Source organism: Alligator mississippiensis, chromosome 1 (assembly GCF_030867095.1).
Source record: "Alligator mississippiensis isolate rAllMis1 chromosome 1, rAllMis1, whole genome shotgun sequence".
Classification (NCBI taxonomy): Eukaryota; Metazoa; Chordata; order Crocodylia; family Alligatoridae; genus Alligator; species Alligator mississippiensis.
Window position 1 is genome coordinate 242,842,047 of NC_081824.1, and position 22,698 is coordinate 242,864,744.

A 22,698-nucleotide genomic window follows, 5' to 3' on the forward strand; every position below is an offset into this window, starting at 1 on the left:
ACTGAAGAATATGCAACAGCTTGTCTACCTGGTTGGTTCTGCTTTCCTTATGCTCCTTCATATTCAGCAACCCATCTAACAATGCCTTTAATCAGCACTGAAGACCACAGAAAGATTTACTGACTTGTGAGCAGCTCCAACATTGAGCTAGACTATTTCAACCCAGCTGTTAGCTGGATATCTCTGTAAATCTGCCTATCAAATGAATGGGTTGGCTAAAAAGCCCCAAAGTTGTTTTTTTTTTTCTTCCCCCAATAGGAGCCACCCAAAGTAGTGCTCACAGGCTCAAGCTGCTGTGACCAACTCAGTTCTTTTGATTGTACCCAGGTATTAATCTGCCTTTCAGTTCAGCAGCTGAGCACCACACTTTTTCTCCATGAAGCCATTGAGCAGCAACACAGTGTGGCACTGCAGCTGTGTGCAAACACCTCCCCAGTCCTACAGTGGGCTTGAGCCCCCCTAGACACAAACTCCTGTATTGCCTGTGGGTCACACATGCACAGAAAATACCTACTTGTTCCAGTGACTCTTGGAATTCTTGTACAGTGCTGGGAACATGATGGGGAGAATTTTGGCTGCATTGTCACTGATCAGACTCATGATGTATTCATTGTTCCAGTAGTACAGCGCCCGCTCTGCCACCTGCAGCAGGAGGGAAGCATAGGAGAATTGCACTCATCACCACACAGGCACATGTTCGGGCACTGCCCTGCCAGGAAAGTGGATTCCCAAAACTCTGAAGCAATGGCCCACTTCTGTCACCTCTGTCACAAGCATTTTCTTTCCTTGCACCGAGAGCCACCTCTCTTGGCTTCTATTCTTTCCTACATCTGTTATGAGTGCCTTCACCCCAGTGGGGACCCACAGGACTCTGACCTTGTCCATCCTTGGGTAGTCTCCCTATGTCACTTGCCTTCAGCTGTGCTTTTAAACACCTACCTTCAACCATCTCCCTTACTCTGAACACCTCTCCCCTTTACAAATCTCTCCCATGGGCTTCCCTCATCTTAGCCCAATCTCAGGCTCCGTTTCCTGTCCTTCAGGCTTTTGCACCTACTGCCTTCACCCCACCTGTACGCCTTTTCTTGTTACCTTCCACATAGTCCCAATCCTACAGCTCCTTGACCTGTCCCACAAAGTTTTTTCCTCCTCTTTTGTGGGCAGGTCAGCCAACAAGCCCACAAATCCATGCCCTCCTTTCAGGGAATGATGAAAACATCTTGCCTCTAAAAATTAAAATAAATCTGTGGCTCTATCAAATCAGGTGCTGTATGCCCCAGCCACTGGCAGACCTAGGATTTAAAAAAAGAGGGTGCAGGTAGTGTGGTGCATCACCCCATAGCACACTGCATATTTTTCTCCAATTAAAAAGAAAGAAGCTTTAATAATATGCTAGAGGTGTATGGTTTTATTATTCCGGTTATGATCTGAGCAAAAACAAATAAAAGTGAGTCTGTATGGGGCTGACTGACAGCTCTAGGGTGGGGCAGGCACCTGGTCCCCAGGGTGGCGGGGTACAGCTGCTACCCCTGGGCCTGGCAACAGACAGAACTGCTCCCTGCACAAGTTCCCCAGATACTACAACCAAAGTGCCCCTCACTTTCTTTATGCATTCTCCTTGCCACCTCAAATGTCTCCTGGCTCTATCCCACAGACCTACCCCATCATGCCCCAAACCCAGACCCCACCATCCGTCTCATGCCTCCCCTCAAATCATACCCTGTGCCCTCATGAATCTATTGCACCCTGAAGACTTTCCATCATGCTTCATCATCCCCCTCTCATCCCACTGAGTCCTCCCACCATGTGCTCAGAGGAGCAAACCTTACTCCAGCCCTCACACTCACTGCCCTCCCCCTAACCCTCTATTTCACCCTCACTGCCCTACTGTCCCTAAGCCTCAAATTCCATCTGCCTCTTACACCTTCCCACCACCATAACACCCCCGCCCCTCTTCACCTCACACCCCTCTACCTCACAGGCTCCCCTCCCCACCAGAAAAGCTTTGTGGTGCTCATGACCCCGCATCCAGTCCTCAGGTCACCCAGGAGTGTCTTCCCCTCAAAACCCCTCCCAAACAGTTCTCCCAGACCCTCACAACGTGTAGGGGTAGGACTAACTGCCCCTCTACTCATCATACGGAAGGAAATAAAGGCCTTACAGAAAGAAACAACTGGGGTTCGAGAAGGACATACTTCAGCTGTTGGTAGTGCCCCTATCCCTCTCATCCATCTATGCATAGCTTTCTGCCGCCTTGACTGTGCCACTAGTTCAGTTCTCCATCATTTGCTGTAATGAATAACTCAGGAAAGGGTCATGCAGTAACTGACCTCTCTGTCTCATCTTTGCAACTCCCTCCTGCCTCCAACTGCTGTGCCACTGCACAACTCTGCCTGCTTTTAGCCCTCCCCCCCACGTCTCTGAATTGTTGTGGGTTCAAATCTCATAGGAACAAAGCCACCCAGTACAGGTCCCTATGTTGCAGCACACCTTCACTGGGCATGCTAGGGGGTGAGCAGAGAAACATTACCCAGAAAAGGGAACAGATAGGATAATTGTAGAAGAAAGGGTAGCCTGATTGAGAGATGGGAGAAAGTGGAAATAAAAAATCATCTTGCTGGGTGATCTGATTCCCAGAGGCTTCCTGGGGGCTGGACCCAATTATCTCATAAGCCCTAATGTCTATGAAATACTACTACTACTAATACTATAAGGGTTAACACCTGTGAGGTGGAGAGATTAGCATAAATCAAGTAGATGATAAGCCATGAAGTCAATTGACTCCCTCAATTGCACCTGAATAGAAACACAGCTGTCACTGCAGGGCAGTTTGTTTTAAACATTCATAGAGTTCATAGATTTCTAGAGTCGGAAGGGACCTGGTAGATTCATCATGTCCAACCCCCTGCTCCAGGCAGGAAAGAGCACACCTCCAGGGTAGGGGAAAGCACCATCTCCCTTGGAAGCCCATTCCATATTTTGGCAACCCTTACCATAAAGAATTTTTTCCTTATGTCCAATTTAAATCTGTTCTCCTTCAGTTTGTGGCCATTATTTCTGGTAACCCCAAGAGGCACCCTGGTAAACAGAGTGTTCCCTATTCCCTGCTGACCCCCCCCCCGATGAATCTATAGGCAACCACAAGGTTGCCTCTCAGTCTTCTCTTGCAGAGGCTTAAGAGATTCAGATCCCACACCACTATCCCTATGAATCCACCCCCTGGTCCCAGACCACTTTTAGATTTGAAGCCAGTATGTTCATTTAGTTTGACCCATACTATACGAGTCAAACTTTCATCAGCAATTTATGTAACAAGTCCCCTTCCTTGGGCTAAGATAGAGCAAAGCTTTCAGAAACATCCAGTCTCCAAGGTTCCCAGTGATAGAAGAAAGGGAAGTTATTTTAGCAGTCAGTTATCATCACTGGTAAATTTAGGCTAGAAATAAGACCCTTTTTTTTTTTTAAATCTAGCTTCAGTTTCCAGCCATTAGATCACATTATGCCTTTGCTAGATTAACAAGCAGTCTAGCATCAGAAATCTTTCCCATTAAAAGGTACTTGCAGACTCTAAGAAACTCACCTCTTAAAAGTCTCTCTAATAAACCACACATATTGATTTTTTTTCCAGTCTCCAAGGCAGGTTTCTTCCACATCTTTTATTTTTGTAGTGGTCTTTTGAACTCTTTCCAATTTCTGAACATCTTTTTTTGAAATGTGGACCCCAGAAACAGACACAATATCCAGAAGTGGTCTCACTAACACTGTCCATGGACAGCAATAACACCACACTCTCTTCCTATTACGCATGAGCCTGTTTATACATCCCCATGTCACAAGAAAGTTATTAAAATTGGATTAAAGTAGCTAATCAATCACTTAAAGTGATCAGTGACTCATGCAGGGTTCAACTTGTACACTGCACTAACAGATGAGACTAAATCAGAGACCTTGCTGAAATATAAGAATTTTATAGCCACTCAGTTACTTGTCACATAAATTTAGGTCATCCAAAACTATGCTACTTTTGACAAAACATTTCCACATTAACTGGCATTCATTATTCCTTTGCATCTTGGTGCTGCCCTCCACCATGCCTGCATCTGCATGGAATTTATGAGATCTGAGAGGCAGAAATATTATTTTCCTAAGCTTCTGTGAAATGCCCCTCATGTTGTTGTCCCTACAGCAGGGGTGTCAAACTCATTAGGCCCCACAAGCTGGACAAGTAGCGTAAGGCTGGTTTGCAGGCTGGATCGGGCCCACAAACCAGCCCTGCGCACCAGATCCAGCATACAGAGTCAATCCAACATGGGTACTGCATGCAGCATGCACATCTCCAGCCTCAAACACTATGTTCCAGATCTGCCCCTACATCATATGTGGGGCTCATCTGGTATGTGCTGCACAAGGTGTGCAGGTCCAATTTGACGCTAATAGGAAGCAACCTGGGGCAAATGATAGGGCTCCAGGGGCTGGACCTGCCCCCACAAACCGGTTCTTTAACACCCCAGCCCTACAGGACCAAACAACAAGCAACCACGCAGAGGAGGGGGTTGCTGAATGGCTGAAGTGCCTCCCATCACTGTAACATGAGGTCAACACCACCATCTTCTTCACTTAGTTTCACTGGAGTCATTTAGAGTGCCTGATTTCCCCTACCCTTCCATCACCTAACAGAATGATCCAGTATCCCCAGGGCTAAGCCAATACAAGGCACCCACTTTGTCAGCACATAACACTGGGAATATTTGGGAGGTAGGACTTTTCCTTAGTTGACTATCCTCTGATACTTCAGACAATTACATACTTTGATACAGTATAGGTGCAGAACTCAGCAAGGAGATGAAGCTGAATGGTACCCACCACCGTCTCTGTACCTACTGGCCACCTACAACCAGAGACAATACCATGTGCTTGCACTAGCTCTGCACTGCTGTGATACTCAGAGCTGGATAATCCTGCCTAGCCAGGAAGGACTGTTCTGATAGCTTGCAACAAGTCTTTCTCAACACTTCTTCTGGATTATATTGGCTCCCAATGCCTCTTACTTTTGTGGCAGGTATCCTAGTCAGAATCCCAAATATCCTACAATTCATCAGCCATAGTTTTTGACCGAATCTCCTAACTCCTAGAGAATCATGCTTCACAATTATTTGAATGTCCTCTTTCAAACCTGAGCTGGATGCAAGCAATGTCATATTGTTTATTGAACCTGGGACCTACCTGAAAGTGTGGGCTGGAGACGCACTTGGCCAACTGCCTGAAGAGGGGCTCCATAACTTTTACAAATTCAGAGGGCTCAATCACATCTAGTATCTCCTCCAGCTCATTGAGAAACATCACTTCCTTAGGGCTATGTGTTTTTGGCCAGAACTTCAGCAAGCCCATAATTACCTGAGAAAAGACAAAGCAGACTGCCAGCATTAGGAAGCAGAATGCAAAATCATGGGCAAGGCATCCCAGCATCAATGGGTACAGAAATTTGGTGACAGCAAGAATCAAAAAGCAGTTGTATCCACATACCATACAGTTGCAGTACATGTAGACTCAGAGTTATCCATAGTAGACACATAAACCATCAGCTCCATAACACTCCTGTCACCACACCCCATCCCCTCCCTTATACCACTGCACCCAGGGCCCCACAGACCTGCACAGAGGTATTGAATGCCTCTTTGTCCTCCCATCCCTTTCCAAGGTGCTCAGGAGAACTCTATCAAGATATTGGTGCCTTACAAACCCCAGCAACAGGACTGTCCCTTAAGCCCTAAGCTAAGGAACATGGACTGAGTGAACTCTATTCTACTCTCCTCTGAAGCAGGCTGGCTTCATTCCCCACTTTTCTCTCTCCTCTGTGTTCTCCATCCAACTTGCCCTCAACACCAGTAAACAGACACTCCGGAGCCTCATTTCAGAAGCTGCCAAATAACTTTACCACCCTTCCATTCCCAGGCAACTTCCCTGCAGGCAGCTTCTGCAGTAGGTGTAAACGAAAGAAGGCAGGATGCAGATGCTTGCCCAACCCAGGAGATCCTTGTTCTAGCTCCTTTTTCCTGGGCACAGCTCTTCCTGTTCTCTTCAGGCTCTTGCACAATTCTTATCATGTCAGTCTTTTAGAATTAGGAAACTAAGCAAGAAGTCTTTTGTCCGTTTCTCTCAAAGGAAAGTTGACTGCATAGCAAATAGGGTTTCTGGGTCAACTAATAGGCACTGTAGTGTTCTAAGAAAAGACATGATGAAAAGGGGCAACCTTGCATGCGAATCAAAAAAGCTCCTTTTGAGCATACATGGGCCTTCACATACCTAGGGAAAAAACAGAGTCCTGCATGCTCATACTGTGAAGGAAAAGATCTGCACCTACTGACTTCACCAAACCTGAAGTCAAGAGGCAACTCAACATCATATGCTGGTGACTGAGAACAAAGGAGGTGTCCTACATCCAAGAGAATATGGTTGCCCTGTGCACTCAGTGGCAGCAGACTCAGCCACAGGACAAGCACAGCAGTTTTCTGGACAGCAATATCTATGGTCATGGATGCTAAGATACAGGATATTCAACCCAATGTACCATGGTGTGAACTAGCTGCCTTTGAGTTGGAAAGGAAGCTCTCTTCCACATGCAGGGCTGTGTCAACCAGCACAGAGGCACTTTACATTGTATGCCAGGTAATGGCAAGGGCAGACCACTTGACCCTATGGACCAGTGACTGGGATAATACTATTTCCCCAAGAAAGATGAGACAAATCCACTGCATACCAAATACCAGCTCTTGGTGCCTTTTGGATCAAAACCTAGATGCATGTATTTAAAGTTGTAACTATTCTTTTCAAAACCAAATCTTTCTGAAGTTATTAAATCAATGTGGTATAGCACCTGAAATTTAAGTCTTGACATACATCAGCACATACTGGATTCAAGTTTAATAACTGGAAAGAGCGGTCCTCTAACACCTGCAATTTATATTTCCACTAGTTCCAGGGCTTGGCCATGATAGTCTGGTGGTCATTATACTTTCAGGCCTTGTTTAAACTTGGCTGCTTCTGCTGACAGTTCTGGTGGAAGACAGCAGCCACCCTAGGGGAACTGCCAGAGAAGGTGGGGGTGGGCAGCAACCAGAAGCCACAATCATGTCTCTAGGCACTTTTTCTTTGAGAGATGGTGTTGCTCTGCCAGCTGAAAGATCTTCTATTCCCAAAGGGGAACTAGGAATGTGGATGTACACTGCTTTCAAATACATATCAGGCCACATTCCCTCACTTCTGCCATGGAGTCAACAGTGATGTTGTAAGCAGGTTGCTGCCCGTGGGCTTCTTCAGGTAGGCTTTTGCTACCTGAACCTTTCCAGGCCCCAGCAACAAACAAACAATACCCCCCTTCCTATACTGGGAGAGGTCCCCTGTGGCTCCTACCTGCTTTGCCCTCCACATAGTCCAGCTCACCACTGTTTCTCCTATCTTTTCACTCCCTGATTACCAGCCTTTTCACAGCTGCAGCTCCTCAGCCAGGCAGACTGACTCCCCTTAAAGGAAACCACACTGTTACACATGCGTACTGGACAGTCAAGTGTGGCAAGGCCCTTCCTCTTTTAAAGCAATTAAGAATTATGTTTGTCCGCAGCTTTAGTCCCAGCTCCAAAGGCTTCTTCTAGAGCAAGTGTTAGCAAGGATGAGTGGAAGCATGTCTCTGTTCCAGTTATTACTCTCACTGCCATTCCAGAGCCCATTTACTCAGCTGACCTCAGTATGGTAGATCTTGCATTAGTGCAGCCTGAATTAATGGTAAATGCTTAATCTCTGCCTCAAAGTGCTTTAAAATCTGGGTAAAATTTGGCCACAATGAGACTTCCAGCAGTTTAGTTTTCCAGCCTCTTCCCAGTACAGGTAGAGCCATGCTAATCTGCAAACCTAGCAGCTCTCACTGAAACTTGGTGGTCTCAGCCACATTAATTATGACCTCTTGTGACCAAAGTGTCTTTTCCGTAGAATTGGATAACCTTGTGTAGTGCAGCAATAGTAATGGTGTAAAGTTTCACAGCACAAAGTCCCCTGTCCTACATTTACAGAACAATATAACAAACCTTCACTGTAAAATGAGGGGTCAAAAACTGGAGGCAACAGAGGAAATTGACCTGGGGGCATTTGCTGGCCCATAGGATGACTGTGAGCTGTTAACATGATGTGGCCATGAAACAGGTTAATACAATCTAAGGCTGTGGGAGGCAGGATATTTCTAGTGTTGAAAAGGAAGTATTAGTACCATTATACCTCCCACTGGTAAGACCCAGTTTAGAATAACGTGTACACCAGGACTGTCCAGCTTCTAAGTGGTAAAGGACTGCACACCACATTGGCTGCACCAGCATGGAGCACAACAGGACTCCTTGATGCACTGCACTGTACAGGCTCCTCAGCCCCCACTTCCAGCTTCCTGGTCACTGGCTCCCCTCCTGTACCATACCATGCCATGCAGATGCTCCACTCCAGGCCATCAGATCCCTGTGTCATGCTGCCCTCCCCCTTGGGGTAGGTCGGAAGTAGAAGCCAGAGCAGGAGCCTGGAGACCCAGCTTCTGCAGCAGCCAAAGCATTGGGCTGCTTTAGGCTGGGAGGTTAGGTGGGAGCCTGGGGACTGCATGGTTAGGTGGGAGCCTGGGGACTGCATGTTAAACCTCTGTGGACAGCCCTGACATACACCTTTGGTTGCCTACCTTCAAAATGGTGTATTTATACGAGGACAGATACAAAGATCTAGGAGGATGATTATAGGAGTGGAGATGAAATGAGATTGCCTTGTTTAGCTTTGCAAGATATAGGCTGACAGGGCATACGATTACTCTCTTCAAACATATTTCCAGGGTGAATATCAGGGAAGGAGAAGAGCTATTTAAAGTTCAGAACATTACTGGCACGAGAGCAAATGGATGCAAATTGGTTACAAACAAATTTAGATTGGAAATTAGATGCAGACTTAACCATCAGAGGACCCAAGTTTTGGAAAGGCCTTCTGAACAACATAATGAAGATAAGGTACCTGAACTGCTTCAAAATTAAAATTTGAATAGCTTATGGAAGAAGTGACAGCATGACAGGAAATGGGTGTGCTTGGTGCAGTCATCTGAGTGTGTCACATAGATACTTAAGGGAAATTTACACAACACATCCCAGAGACGAGCCTATGAGCTCCATTTCATCAACCTGCCGGATACTAGAGATCAGGGACTAAACACAGACATTGGATTTTTGATACATTATAATCTGCCTGGCAACTGACTCCCCAGCCCCGCCCAGCCCCTGGCTTCTTTACTTTTCATTCCATCCAGGAAGAGCACGCAGCAACTGCTGCAGCTTCCTTAGCCTGACGAAGGGTTTTTGAACCTGAAAGCTTGCTTAATAACTATTCTCCAACCATTTAGGTTGGTCTAATAAAAGATATCAAATTCACCCAAGGAACCTTGTCTACATAGATACTTATGTATTTGTTACTTCCATGAAAGAGCTAAAAGGAAACACTCTGTGTGGGAGGTTTCTGGAAATCCCATGCTTCAGCACTTTCCATGGTTGTTTGTAGGGACCAAGAAGAAACCCCCTTCCTCCACACCTCTCCCCTCCCCTCCCCACCCGAGACTCCTTTGCTGGCTTCTGGGGTTCCCTCCCACCCCATATTCACTTAAAGCATTGAACACTGGACACAGCTACAGTTTAGCTGGGATATGGTAGTTCTCCAAGGGCACTTGAGAACCTCTTCAGTGCCTATCTCGTGGGATTAGGTCATGAATTTAAAGTCAGACCACTTGCCAAGTTTGGAATTGGGAAGGAACTATTTTCCAGGTCAAACTGGCATAGACAACGGCTCTCTTCTGTAGCACAGGGCAGTCATTTTCCTAGAACCATCTGAGCATATATTAACCTAACTAAATGTCATACTGTTACAGTAGCAAAGCACTGGTTGCACCCTTGTGGCAGATGTTTCTGATTTTCTCTTGAGGTGCTTTCTGGCTGATGTATGCAAGAGGGGTCAGAGTAGGTGTTCACAGAATCATAGAAAGTGGAAGGGATCAGGATGTCATCTAGTCCAACCCCCTGCTCAGAGCAGGGCCATCCCAGCCAGGGCTTTGTCAAGCTGGGCCTTAAAAACCTCCAAAATCTCCACTACCTCTCTAGGTAACTTGTTCCAGTGCTTCACCACCCTTCTAGTGAGAAAGTTTTTCCTAATATCCAACCTAAACCTCCCTTGCTGCAACTTGAGACTGTTGCTCCTTGTTCTGTCATCCATCGCCATCTCCATCCAGCTCCATCCTTCAGTACCAACCTTCAGGTACTTACAGACTGTGTAACAGGATTTCCTTCCCAGTCAGGTCTACGCATCCAGTCTTCCCCCGTCTTTGGGCAGTCCGCCCGCTCCACTCACATGCCACCTCTCTCTCACCAGGGTCCCATTCACTCCACTGGCTCTCACCTGGCCTCTTTCATGCTGCCTTCTTTCCTGGGCCACATTCATACTGCCCAGCCTCACCCAGTTTTGGGCTTCTCTCTCCATGCCTGAGTCAGCCCTGGCAGTCTGTCAGCTATCTCCCGCTGCCCTCACCTGAACGTTTGCTGAATGACTCTACAACTGTTAGCCTACTTTGCTCCTGGCCCCTCACCGGGCTTCCATGCCTCCACTGGGCCTCTTCCCTATGCCCCTCTTTTCGGGCCTCTTTCTCCATCGCCCCTTTCTGTCACCCCCCTCCCTCAGGGTCTCTACTCATGCCCCCAGGCTTTACCCTTGCTCTCTGGGCAAGACTCCAGGTCCCTCCTCCAGCCTGGACTCTGCCTCAGGGCTCCTAACGAGCCTGGGCTCCACCTGCTCTGCTGGAACACCACCAGGGTGTGGGGCTGGGGTTATAAGGCACCCTGGCCCACCTTTCACCAGGGAAGTAACTGGCCTGGCATTTCCTGGAGGCTCCCACGCCACTAGGAGCCCCACCAAGCCACCCTTCCCCAGCAGGGTGCAGTTTCATGTCATGTCCAGGACCAGGAGCCTCCACCTGCCCATAGCCCCTTCCCTTACCTCCAGGTCCCCAAGCAGGAGCTCAGGCAGCCTCCCTTGCTAGCAGCTAACTGTCCTCTTGATATAGTTGGCCTGCATTTGAAAATGGCTGCTGCAATCAGCCACCTGGCAGCTGCCTGCTCCAGTCCTTGAAGTGGCAGGCACCAAAGGTGTATTGCCACAGGCTGCTATCAAATCCCCTCTCAGTCTTCTCTTCTCCAAACTAAATAAGCCCAGTTCTCTCAGCTTCTCCTAAACATTTTTGTCATGTGCCCCAGCCCCCTAAACATTTTTGTTGCCCTCTGCTGGACTCTCTCTAACATGTCCACATCCTTTCTATAGTGGGGGACCCAAAACTGGACACAGTACTCCAGATGTGGCCTCACCAATACTGAATACAAGGGAATAATCACTTCCCTCAATCTGCTGGCAACACTCCTACTAATGCAGCCCACTATGCTGTTAGCTTTCTTGACAACAAGGGCACACAGTAGGCTCATATCCAGCTTACTGTCCACTGTAACCACCAGGTCCTTTTCTGCAGAGCTGCTGCTTAGCCAGTCAGTCACCAGGCTATAGTAGTTCATGAGATTCTTTTATCCTAAGCACATGGCTTTGCATGTGTCCTTGTCGGACCTCAGGAGATTTCTTTTGGCCCAATCCTCCATTTTGTCTAGGTCACTCTGAATCCTAGCTGTACCCCTCCAGCTTATCTACTACTCCCCCCAGTTTGGTGTCATCTGTGAACTTGCTGAGGGTGCAATCCATCCCATCTTCCAGATGGTTAATGAAGATATTGAACAAAACCAGCCCCAGGACCGACCCCTGGGGGACTCCACTTAGTACTGGCTGCCAGCTAGACACTGAGCCATTGATTACTAACCTGTTGTTCTTTGAAAACTGGCTGCCTGCACGTTCAAGGACTGGACTCAGTGGCCTAGGAGACCACTTCCAGGCTTATATGCAGGAAATACATTTTGTGGTTAAACTGCATCGTCTTCATGTTGTCCATTTGGTCACACAGCCCAATATAATAGCCCCTTGGAGGAAGTTCGTCCACTGCCTTCCAGGGGCATTGAATCAGGCTTTTACTCATTAATTTGCGGAAGTAATAAGTGCATCCCCCATCACCTGTAAGGATCTATAGCACTTGACTACAGTGCTTTGCTGTTTGAATGAAGTGCAAGCAGACACAATGAGAAGGACCCCTGAAATGTTGGAAAACAACCTATTTCTCTTCTCTCCTCCAACTTACGAGCTCCACAACACCCTCCCTCCCCCCCTCCCAGTACTTTTAATAGCAGTCTTGAGGACCACTGGCTTGGTCCTCAGCAAGTTATGGAATGCAATAGAGATTTCTTGTTTGGAGCAGGCATTTGAGAACATAGGAAGCAGCCTCACCAGGCAGAGAGAGCCTGAACAAGGGGGCAAAAGGTTTCTCTCCAGAATGAGCAGTTGGGGGAACCTGAAGCAGCCTACTGAAAGTGGCTGGCCAACATTAGCTGAACAGAGTCAAGCTCCTTGTCAGTGTGCAGCTGCCATCTCAGTACAAAAACCAAGCTGTAAATAATAGTTATTAACAAGCTATTCTTGCATTTGTACCACCAGAGCAGGAAACAACATACATGGTTTTTGGCCATCTGCCACTTTTGAACCAGTGAGGAACAGAACCACACAAGATGCTTCCCATGTGCTCAACCCCACTCTGTGGAGCAGGTGTAGACACACTGATCATTTCTCTGCTCCCCATCAAGCCTGCAGCCAGCCTGTTTAGTGTTCCTGCTTGTCTGCATGGCCCCAGGAAACAAAATGTGCTTAAGCACTACAGCAACCTATTTAACCATGTATGGTCTGTGAACACAATGTCACAAAGGCAACTAACACCTACTCTAGGAATTAGCATCCCAGAGATAAACTGGCAAGACAGGATGTGACACAGATACTCCAAAAACCTCAGCAGGAACACAAAGCACACACTCCACTGGAAACAGGGGCTGCTCAGCTATCATCTGTGTAGCAGGGCACTAAGTTGCCTGCTACATGAAGAGCCAGGATAACTCCTCAGGTGCCGGTTGCTGAGGCAACTAGAGGGAACTAATGACCCACACCTGCCTAGCCAGCTGAAAGAAGGGGCAGGGCCTGGCTCCTATATAAATCACAGGCAGGAGGCAGTTCCCTACCAGCAGCCAAGGAGGAAGGAGCTCTCAGTCATGGAAGAGAGGAGAAGCCTGCTGCAGGAGCAATGTCTGATACTGCTGTGAGATGAAGAACCCCTGTAAGCTTGAGCGTGGTTATAGCCAGGTGGCTTCTGTTTGTGTTATAGCCCAGGGGCTTGCATTTGTGTTGCTTTTTGGTCACTGGTGGTTTGGGTGAGGCTATTAGGGGTTGGAGGAGGCCTCATAGGGGACCCGCAGCAGTGTGGAAACCCCAGTGCCAGCAAGGGTGCAGCATTTGGGGTGCACAGACCCCAGCTGTGGAGAAGGGGGTGTTTGCTGAGAAGCCCCAGTGCAGGCATGGTGAGCCCCGGAGAAGGGGGTGGCATTGTGGTGAGCCCCGGAGAGGGCATGGAGAGAGAGAGCGAGAACAACGTCAGTCACATCTGCGAGGCTTGGGGTGTGGTACAGGGGTGGTTGGAGCCACGCGTAGCCCATAAGGCTGGGGTGTACGGAACACCCGGGACAAGAGAGGAATTAGCAACAACAGGAGAACTGTGGCCAAGAAGATGAAAGGCAGCATCCCTAGAAAATATATAAGATCAAAGTTTATGGCAGGAGAGAACTGGAGGGTGCTAGTTGGCAGCTTGGCATGGTAAAGGAGGTGGCAGGGGAGAGCACAGTGACCCTGACCGCCCTCCTGTTACAATCTCCATCAAAACAGCACAAGCCTTTTGGGTCACCAGTTTCCAAATCCCCTGCTATAGATTTCTGACCAGCTGTAGGTGTGTGAGAGCTTGATCTGGCAACTTACATTTCCTAATAACTTGTGAATTATTTATTTATTTATTTATTTGCAAGTCTGACTCCCATGAACCTTCTCATAGCCTAAGCTGTATGGCCAGGTAAGCAACTACCCCAAAAGTGAAGCTATGCACACTGAATTCTGTTACACCAGAACTTGAATTCCACAAGAATGGAGTCTTGCCCCTCCACTCAAGGTCAGACTGATCACTGTATTTTGGGTGATCAGATCGATACAGATTACGGGGGTTTTCTTTTTGCTTCCTCTGCAGCAGATGTAGCCCTCTTCCTGGAATCTTTCAGGTATATTTTAACAACCTTTGCAGCAGCAGAACATTGGCTGCCATGGTCTGCCTGTTTTACCTGTGGCAAGTTAGGTTCTTAGATCTTAGGGTGTATGTCAGGGTTGACTGTGTAGTTTTGCTAAGAGACTAGGCAATGAATTTATACAGATGATCCTGCCCCAGGCAAAAGGCTGGGGTAGATGACCTCTGAAGGTTCCTTTCAGCCCTACTTATCTATGATTTTAAGAAGATTTCTTGGATCAACTGCTCAGAAAGCATAGCCAGATTGGCCATTCCTGAACAGGGTGTCCATCCCTGCCCTATGGCTAGGCCAACATCTCAAAGGTTACATAACCAATACTGTTCAGGACATTGCACTGCTCCACAGAACAAACAAATCCAGTCCATCCTCAGGTCCTCCGGAACAGAGAAAAAGCAAAGTAATTGCTAAATTGTCCACAGTTAGTCTCCCGGAGGAAAATTCTGGGATCTGACTGATATGACAAGGCCAAGAGAAGATACTTACTGGTTCTGTCAGGCTGCTGTCCTTTTCCAAAAACTGCACCACACAGTATGCCAACTGTCACAGGAAAAAAACAGCATGGTTAGAACTCTTCCAAGCATTAGCAGGGCCAGGCAGACATCAGTGAATACATGTGAAATGCAAGCACTTACCATAGAGTGTGGTCAAAAGCTACATTAGAGCTGATCATGGGGGAGAGAGGGGAGGGGAGGGGGAGTGGCAACCAGTTGCCAACTCAAATAAGACATTGCCTGACAACTGATGGAGGGCCTCCCTAAGTTCAAGCACTAGGGCACAGGCCTTTGGGAAACACAGCTGAACTCCTCATACTGTGCAGGAGTAGTTCTGTGACTGCACATTCACAATCAGCAGCCACCAATTTTAACAAATCGACATATGCATGCAGAGAGGGAACAAATGGGGCAACCCAGTGAGTCCCACCTTCTCAAGCAAGGTCGGGGAACAAGAGGCTATGAGGGCCCTCACCACTCAGTGTCAGAGCTTTCATTACTCTATTTGCTAGAGTTCTGATCTAGATAGATCAGCAACTCCTTAGGGCAGGAAGCTGGCCTCTAAGTGCATAGCATAATGTTGATACTACATAGAGGAAAAAAAAAAAAAGTTGTTAACAGTAATGACCTATGCTTACCCTACACACCCCAGAATAAGAAATGAAATTCAGGCCCCTCAGCCATCTGAGTACACCAGGGCCACATGCCACCAGAAACAAAGGATGAATAAGCTTAAGTTAAGATGAGGGAGGGCAGCAGCACCCACTCACACTGGCCAGAAGCAGCAAGTTAACAGGCTGGAGTGAAGGACTACAGTCTACAAGCATGCCTGGGAGTGAGAGTTCTAGTCAGACAGCAGAGGGGTGAATGCACAGAAACACCAGAAGGCCCCACAGAAAGAGCTTTGCAGCAAGCCTAGAAAATTACTATAAGTGAGTCCAGGGCTCACACACACTGGCCTTGCACTACTGACAGAAAGCACTTCTCACCTGCGGGTGGTAGACGCTCAGTGATTTCACCTTGTGCAAAGGTAGCAACACCCGAATGAGGAACATCTTGTGCTCTTCCTTCAGAGGCAAAGCAAACCCATTGATTATACTGAGGGAAAGGGAGAGATGGTATTGATATTAATGTAGGGACCCAGTATGAGGATCAGACTAACTGCAGCATACAACCAGTTTCTAGTCCCATTCCAACACACCTACATATAGCAGTACAGAGAAAAGGCCACAAAGAAAGACTGAGACAATTCAAATATTATCAAAGCCTAAGTCTGTCTGTCCATCCATCTGTTAGTCACGACTTATTTGAGCTCTGATTGGCTGGCAGAAACAGCCAATTGGAGTGCTCCAAGAATAGGGTAACACTGTCATGATCCCGAAGCCACAACCAGGACCAGACAGAGGGTAGGGGAACTGGGGCCCGCTCCCTGCAAGAGGCAGAACAGTAGTAGCATGGGGCGTTAGGTGGTGGCACTCCATCCCAGCCCCCTCCTGCCCCTGCCCCCCCCATCATTCTTGATGGGCAATTGGCTAATGGTACCATAAAGTCCACTCATACAGGACTTGCAGGGTGACTACTCATAGCAGAGATTTCTCTTAAATACTGGCTTCATCTACACATGCAGCAGATTGCACAGTTGTTACTGTGCAGTCATTTAATACTTGCATAAGCAAGTACTAAGCAACTGAGCAGTAACTAGCTTTACTGTGCAGTACAGTCGCTACACATTTTTTTTCACCGAAGTTACTGCACAGTAGCTCATTACTACTGCACAACAGCATTGCATCATTGTTAGTGCCCGGTAACGCTACTGCGCAGTAGCAATGAGTGATGGCACAGCAGCTTGTTGCTACTGCATCATATCATCTCATGTAGATGCAACCACTGCCTCCTAGTAAGGTGATGCAGCAACCACTGTATACAAGAGGGGGGTGGCGAGAGAAAACAATTGTAAGGCTTACAATTCTGTCCTTGTCCTGGGCCAAGTTTTAAGAGTATCTGTAAAAAGGAAGACAAACCTCTGGGGAAAGAAGGGCTGTGCCCACCACAAGACTGGTCTGGAAAACTTTCTTGGTTTTGAATGTATGTTTGGACACAAATTGCAAGAAGTGGACTCCTGCAACTCAGATGAAGTATAAGTCACCTCAGCAACTGAACTGTGCTGAAGCTGAGAAGTAACCTGCAAAGTCAGCCAAAGTAGCAACAAACTCAAAGTAGTATGAGGCAACAAACTTACTCGGCCAATATCTTAGGCTGTGAGGTCCCATCCAACTCAAAAGGCCCTCGTCTCCTAGAAATGTCAAGATACATGTGGAAAGGGAGAAAGGCCCTCACCTGCCCAGGATCTCCAGTAGCTCTGCAATCCCATTGTGATGCTCCGTTTCATAGATAAACCTGAGAAAGGGGATGGGAGAGGAAGGGTCACTGCCAAACATAAGATGCAGGTTACTAGGCAGAAAGGGAGACTTCAGAGAGCTTCACAGTAACAGATGAGTCACAGAAAACCCAAAACTGTTCATATTGCAGGATGCGGGAAAGCACCCTGATCAGCTGTGGGTACTCTTAGGGTGTGCAAAGGGGAAAAAGGAGGTCCCTCCTCAGAGCAGTTGGAGGCACAGAGCATTAAGGAATCTTCACTCACATCTCCGCACACTGAGGCAACATGGCTGTCCCAAGTTACTTGGCTAGTCACTGGCAAGGTCAGGAGCAAAACCTCAGTCTGCTGCTCTGTTTCTACAGGTCTTCTGAGCCATTCTGCCAGGCCAGCAGCACTAGGAAGGACCTCACCTGTAAAATATGTTGTTGATCTGCCGTCTCACATATGCTCGCAGGCCCAGGAACTTTCCATAAATCCTGTGCAAAATGGTCTTGAGAAAGTCTCGCTCTCTGGGATCTTCACTATCAAACAAATCCAGTAACTGTGGAAATAAAGGTTCAGTCAGTCCCTGTCAGTGATGTAACTAGAGGTAGCACAGCAGGTCAAGGTACTGATTTACAAGGGATGCCAGATAGATGCCCCTGTTGTGGTAGCAGCAGCAGCCCAAGCAGCAACCGGGCTATGGTGAACCCATGCAATAACAGCAGCCAGGGTCTTTGAGAGTCTCTGACCCCAGCCCAGAGACATTTAGCACACCCCTCCCCCAGTAGTTTCCTCAGTCAGCTCAACCCTTGTGCGGTAAGGACATCCATGCCCTACCCATTCCCAGGCCCTCATGACCCTTGGCCTCAAGCAAATTCTCTCTCCCACATCTTCCATAAGGCCTATGGTAAAAGTCATTGATGACAGCTTGTACAGATTCTTGCTCAGCACCAAGCTCTTTCAGCAAGGCATGGAGAAGTGTGAGGCACCCTGGCACTGCCTTTCCTGATGTCTTCTAACCACCCCTTTCGCAAGGCTTTGGGGACTGCCGCCTGGACAGTGACTGCTGGGGGTCCCTCCATTCAGACATGAGAAGAGGTGGTAAGAGCTGCCACCACTTACTGACAGAACAAACTTCTGGTCAATATATTTCTTGGCTACATTTGGCTGAAAATCAGGCGATTCCAGAAACCGTAGAAAGAATTCATACACCAGCTGAAGGGGGAAGGAAGAGAGTGCTTTAAAAAAAAAATAAAACATTTCACTGAATTCATATACTGTATTAAATCTTTTAATTATTTCCCTCGTGTTGAATGGAGCAGTGGCTATCAATTCTGGCAGAAACACTGAATTATCAGTAGTTGGAACTGGGAAAGATGTCATCTTATTCCTCTGCCAGGAACTAAACCCTCCCCCTCCCCCACATCCCTGCCAGAAAAGGCAAATGATCAAAGTGTTAATTCACACTAGAGATAGGGGAATATCAAGGGACAGACAGACAAGATGGATGCCAGGAGAACACAGCAGGCCACACAGTTGTTTCTGTACACTGTGTTTGAAATCTGGCTTTGGCCGTGCTAACCTAGGGACTCTGCTGTACCTCAGCTGACTGAGTTAATTAGTTGGTTTTGGAGAGGCTCCCTGGGTGATGACCAATCACTTCCCTTTATGCAAAGTCCCCAGCAGGAGCTCACGTAGTCTGGATTTACTTAGTGGGGATCACTGAGACAAATGACGTCTCAGTGCCCAGTCTCAGTGTGGAAGGAGCTAAGAGACTTGCCTTGTGGGACCAGCCTCAAGGAATACTCAAGCTGTACAAAGGCAGCTCTGGGCAAAGCAAAGTAACAGACTACCTGCCATGAATAGGCCAAGGGAGTCACCAGCCTTGCTTGACATAAAACAAGAACCCAGTTATTAATGTTACAGCAAGTCTGCCAACCCCCACCTAGCATGAATACAAGCATTCCTAGATAAGCTGCAGCAATAGTGAGTTGCCCCTTACTGCCAAAGAATGGCATCTTAGTTCCAATTTGAGTATTTTTTTGTTCAGCCCTCATTCTGGTGCTGCCCACTATAGTGAAACAGCCCTTTTCTAACAGGTCTCTCTGAGCAGGTGCCTGCAGACCCAATAAAGCAACTGCTTAATTTTCTCTGAACTCCATTTTTCTGGATGAACCAAGTTTACTGCTGCAATCACCAGGAAGCTGTTCAAGTACATTTTCCAGGAATTCTAGCTTAGTGAGCATTTAGAAGTGCCCCTTCCCTATTTCCCAGTTATGTTCATACTTCTGCTGCTGAATTGTTTGCTTCCATTAAGTTTTACTAATTTATTTTTGGCTTTTAAAAGCAGGCCTTCTTAAAGTGCTAAGTAAAGTTGTATTAGTGGATGTCCAAGCAAAGCTCCCACTGGAACCAAATAGTGCCCCCTCCAAGAAGCATCACCCTGCTGGTTAGCCAGCCAACAAGCTTAGTACCAGAGGAAAATAGTGATGCTGATACACGATGGAGCTAGCCCTCCTGTGCTAAAGGACTGAGAGATGCATCATGGGGCCCGAGAGAGAGAGAGAGAGAGAGAGAGGAAAGTTCCCCAAGGGTTCTATCACCTACTTCCAAAATACAATGCTCCCCAAGCACTTTAGAATAGCTGCTCACTTTCAGCCCACCTTAGCATCCCCCAGGACCGAGCAGCATTCATTTGCAGAGCACTGAAGAATTAGTTTAGAAATGAGGCAGGTAACTTACCCTAGGGAAACACAGTGAGAAATACTGGCAGGAAAAAAAGGTTTAAATCCATACACAGCAGAATCATTATCTTCTCTATCACTCCTCACCCTGGCACCTGTCTTTTCTCAACCCTGCACAAGGTGGCTTCTAGTTCTCCCCTTAAGATCCAAAGTTACAGCTGGCAGCCTCTTGCTACTTGGTGTGGAAAAGGGCTAATGACAACTCCCACTCCTCCTCCTCACCTGGAGATGTGGCCAGGCAGCCTCTAGTGTAGGTTCGTCCTCCTCAGGATCAAATTCAGCTCCTGTCGGGTTGGATGAAGGGGGCAGTGTCCGGAAGAGGTTCACTGAAAACTGATGGGTGTGAAATGCAGAGAAGAGACCCTCACACACTGCAGTGGCCCTGCTGACAGCAAAGCTCTCCCAGAGCCCTCTCACTAGCAGAGCAGCGCAAAGGAAGTGCTCTCTGCAAGTGCTCCCACAAACAGCTCCCTTGCTGAAGGCCAAAGAGTTACTGCTCTCTTGCCACCCACAAACTCCACAAGTGTTGCCTGTGCCAAGAACAAAGTCTGCCCTTCCCCTCTCCTCATACATACATTGGATCCTCCTTCCTTTGCAAATGCACATACCAGACACTCTCATGCTCCTTCCAGACAAGTTATCTTTCCTTTCACTAGCTGCCCTCACTCACCCATCTCCACATTTTTAATTACTTGGCATGTACAAACAGCCTCTCCCAGTCCTGATGACCCCAGCCCTTTACGGGAAGATCACAGAAAGCTGGCCAGGGTCCCTACCATGATGACAGCTTCAGGGTAGATGGCCTCAGTGATGACATCGCGGTTGTGTGTGATGTACTCCACCATCTCATTGAGACCTGCCCGCTTCACCTCCTTGAACTTCAAGTCACTGAGCGGGTCAGAGATGAAGTCAAAGAGAACACAGCACTGTCGAAGCTTCTGTATGAACAGCTCTTCTCGTTCATGAGGGGGAGCATCTGACAGGGACAATAAAGCATGGAAGGGTTTTTCCTCTGCACCACCCACTGCTAAGCAGAATGTCTGGCTAGATAAGCATTTGACATGAAGCCCTATTTTTGTATGATCCCAATACCAGACAATCTGCACTGTGTTCAGCTTCACAACACTGCCATGGGACAGAGCAGTGCTCTCATTCCTGTTACCGACAGATGGGATAACTGACACAGGAAAATGAAGGCCCTGCCCAGACAGGAAAGTTTTACCAGTTAGTGAGGTGTAACTTTTCTATGTGGACATTTTCTCTTCCCATGTAACATGTGAGAAGCCAATAGAGACACCCACATGTTGGAAGAAAAATAATTTAAATTATAAGTGTCCCTTGTGTGGAAACCTTTCTTCCAACATGGAAAAGTTACACCTCACTAACTGGTAAAACTACATCAAACACATTCTCACTGAGTACAGCTCCCCAGTCACATGAGGACTGGAAATTGGGTCTCCCAAGTCCTCAGCTATCACTCTTGCCACAGGAGTGACCCCCTCTCTTGCACCTGCTAGTGAAGGAGATAGGTGCCAAAATGGGCCATGCCCTCACTTACATTAGGCCCTTTATTAATGAAGTTGTTTCTTTGCTATATTGCTACCAGACGTATTCAAATGCATGCAAGAAGCTTCAGCCTTTTCCACTGGCTGAGTAAAAAACACTTTCCACTACAGCAGACTGGAGGTTTGGCAGCAGCCTCTAGCAGTGAGCTGTGCTGTGGTGGTGGACCTTCTGATCATGACGTCACTGGAGCTGCCCTTGCCCCCAGCTCTTGGCCAGTGCACTGGCTGTCACTGAGGGAAATGCCACCACAATGGTGCTGGAGCTACCTGCGTCCTGCCACTGCAGGAAGCCCTACACATGCAGTCAAAACTTGGGCTTTGCACACAGTGGCGGTGTTTGCCCATGATGCTACTAGGGTTGCCAGTGCCCTGGCTCTCACTAGGCTGCAGCCATGGGAAGCCCTGCCTCAGCTCTGACCACGGCAAAAAGGTTTCTGCCCTCCACCCATGGTGCTGGTGCAGCTGCTTGAGCCCTGGCAAAAGCCAGGACTCTAGCTGTCACTGCAGGGAACACCACCACCATGGCCAGAGCCACAGTGGCAGTGGTTTCTGTCTGCCATGGTGCTCATGTTGCCATGCTCCAGATCTCACAACAGCACTGTCTGCTGCTGCAGGAAGCCTGGCTGTCATAGCCAGAGCTGGGCCTCTGGCCATGGTGGTGGGGCTTTGACTGCAGTGCCACTGGAGCTGTTAGCAGGGTGTGGGCTGCCACCACAGTGGCAGCTGCAAAAGCCTGGATTCTAGCTGCCATAGTGCACGCAGACGCTCTCTCCTTTACTCACCTGTCACACCTTGATGTTATCAATTTCTGATGAAAGGTAGGCCACCCCAGGGTTTCCCAAACCTGGTCTTACTCTTAGGACCAAAGGTACTTGTGGTCATTGCCTTAAGGCAATGGCAGGTCATTACTAGTTTTATGGACTCCATCCTCGCAAATACCCACTCCCAAGCCTCACAAGTGATCTGCTAACATGTCATTCATGGGCTACAGGCTCCCAGCCCAATGCGCTGCCCTCTGGCAGGCCCAAGGCATCAGACCCTTCTGGTCCCCACCAGGCATCAAACCTTCTCCCAAGTACCTAGTCCTCCCTGGGCTCAACCTCTCTCTCTTTGGGTCCCAGGCCCTCTATTCTTCTGGCCCATCTTTCTTTCACTGGGCCAGTTGGGACCTCTATGCCTCCCCTTCAGTCCTTCCTACAACCACCAATCCCCCAGGCCTATCTG

The 22,698-nt window shown here is 47.9% G+C and overlaps 1 protein-coding gene and 1 long non-coding RNA gene across 11 annotated transcripts in view; one reads left to right on the forward strand and one right to left on the reverse strand.

The window, feature by feature from the left end:
• PPP2R5D (protein phosphatase 2 regulatory subunit B'delta) overlaps positions 1-22,698 on the reverse strand; it is a 66,152-nt gene that overhangs the window by 33,087 nt on the left and 10,367 nt on the right. For 9 of the 10 annotated variants that reach the window (XR_009458977.1, XM_006268770.4, XM_059720398.1 and 6 more), the window contains exons 4-12: positions 20,686-20,885; positions 20,132-20,242; positions 18,288-18,380; positions 17,594-17,724; positions 17,141-17,200; positions 15,793-15,901; positions 14,796-14,849; positions 5,224-5,394; positions 515-642 (exon numbers count right to left, since the gene is read on the reverse strand). Coding sequence is in view for 9 of the 10 variants with exons in the window: in XM_006268770.4 (XP_006268832.2) it covers positions 515-642; positions 5,224-5,394; positions 14,796-14,849; positions 15,793-15,901; positions 17,141-17,200; positions 17,594-17,724; positions 18,288-18,380; positions 20,132-20,242; positions 20,686-20,885 (1,057 nt within the window). In the remaining variant the exon portion in view is untranslated. The remainder of the gene's footprint in view (positions 1-514; positions 643-5,223; positions 5,395-14,795; positions 14,850-15,792; positions 15,902-17,140; positions 17,201-17,593; positions 17,725-18,287; positions 18,381-20,131; positions 20,243-20,685; positions 20,886-22,698) is intronic. The other variant, XM_059720396.1, reaches the window with a different exon arrangement.
• Positions 13,161-17,720, forward strand: LOC132247685 (uncharacterized). Its single transcript, XR_009458979.1, has 2 exons — positions 13,161-13,303; positions 17,546-17,720. It is a non-coding gene; the product is annotated as an uncharacterized LOC132247685 (long non-coding RNA).